At 34.8% G+C, this 1,442-nt stretch overlaps 1 protein-coding gene across 1 annotated transcript in view; it reads right to left on the bottom strand.

Annotated features, from left to right (window-relative positions):
• The window catches only part of LOTGIDRAFT_176473 (hypothetical protein), a gene marked incomplete at both ends in the record, with an annotated part of 2,663 nt that extends 1,786 nt beyond the window's left edge, over nt 1-877 (bottom strand). The window contains 2 exons of the mRNA XM_009050682.1: nt 141-262; nt 817-877. Coding sequence (XP_009048930.1) covers nt 141-262; nt 817-877 — 183 coding nt within the window. The remainder of the gene's footprint in view (nt 1-140; nt 263-816) is intronic.
• Nucleotides 878-1,442: the final 565 nt, after the last annotated feature.

Raw genomic sequence — 1,442 nt, 5'->3', positions numbered from 1 at the left:
AAGAAGATTGGCGCTAGCTGGTCAAAGTCCATCAAAAAAATTTGACTCTATGCTAGCTAATCACCATCTAAATCACATTCACAGTTCAGCTATGAGTGCGTCTGCAAGACACAAACTAATAAACAAAGTTCAACACTTACATTTCCACCTCCTGGTGTATGTTTTGTCTTATCTAATGATCCAATTTTAGATTTGACGTTACTGGTATCTGGTCTTGGTGAGGGTGTTGATAGAGGGGTTCTTGGGGTGGGGGTTCTCTTGGCTGGAAAGAAACAGAAACAGGTTTTAAAATATTGTCACTGAAATTGAATGAAATTAAAAAATATGTGCTCACCTTTAAATCCTTGCTGCTTGCAAAAAGAAAAAACTCAAAAACACATGTTAGTACATTGTAACGGGGCTTACACAAATTCAACTGCCTTAAGAATTGTATTTTCTGGAGTTCTACCCTCAAAAGCAAGCCTTTCCATGATTTCGCAACTTTTCTGTATTTCTTGGTAGGAGCTTGATTTCAAGGTAAAGGTCCAATACATAGTTTTTATTTCGGGCCAAAATTCACCATGTAAATTGATTATATCATAATTTGTTCCTTCATGGATATTTTGGAACTCAAGCATGACACCACTGTCAGCAACATAGAACAGTCTTGATGTAGGGTATGCTATATCAGGGCTGTCATATCACAGAAATTTTAATCAATAGGTATAAAAGAATCCATTTGTGACTTAGTTGATTAGTTTATGTACTAAATACTTGTCTACTTTACCGTATCTCAAAGAGAATAATTGAAAAGCATGAAAAAAAGAAATAACCGACCAATTCTGCTGGGAGATGCCTTAGGTGATGCTTTAGGTGAGTCTACAGGTTTGGAAGCCATCTTGATTTTTGCAAAAGTATAAAAGTTTCTGAGGTATATAATAACACAGTATATGTTATAAGGCTGCCTTAAATTGAGCAAATACAAATCCTTTCTTTACACCACACCAACTGTCATTCAGACGGCAAGAGCTAACATGAAGTTACTTTCTCAAAATTTTTAGAACACATTTAAGTCATAGTCATTAATTCCAAAACAGTACTTTCTAGTCCAGTCTTTTGAATTCACATTTCTGAAAAAGAATGGATACTTCAAATAGGATTCCAAAATTTGCAATAGATTCACAGACATTTTGTTCATGAATTCCATCTACTAAAGACCTAACTATGTGAAAATTATCAAAAATGCCAACATATCATTTTACACAGCTCCTGGCATATTTTGATAATATGATGGAATGGTTGATCACAAAATTCATAGATGACATCCAAATGTTCAATCCATTGGTATTTTAATGCCGTCTGTGAAGCTTGAAGACCAAGATCGACAAAAAAGAACCTGGCAACGTATTCTCAACAATTTTAGCGCTAGGATGTCCTAGGCTCTTAACTTTTTACACTGTTTT

Source organism: Lottia gigantea (genome assembly GCF_000327385.1).
Source record: "Lottia gigantea unplaced genomic scaffold LOTGIsca_1515, whole genome shotgun sequence".
Classification (NCBI taxonomy): Eukaryota; Metazoa; Mollusca; class Gastropoda; family Lottiidae; genus Lottia; species Lottia gigantea.
This window is presented reverse-complemented; position numbering and strand designations above follow the sequence as displayed.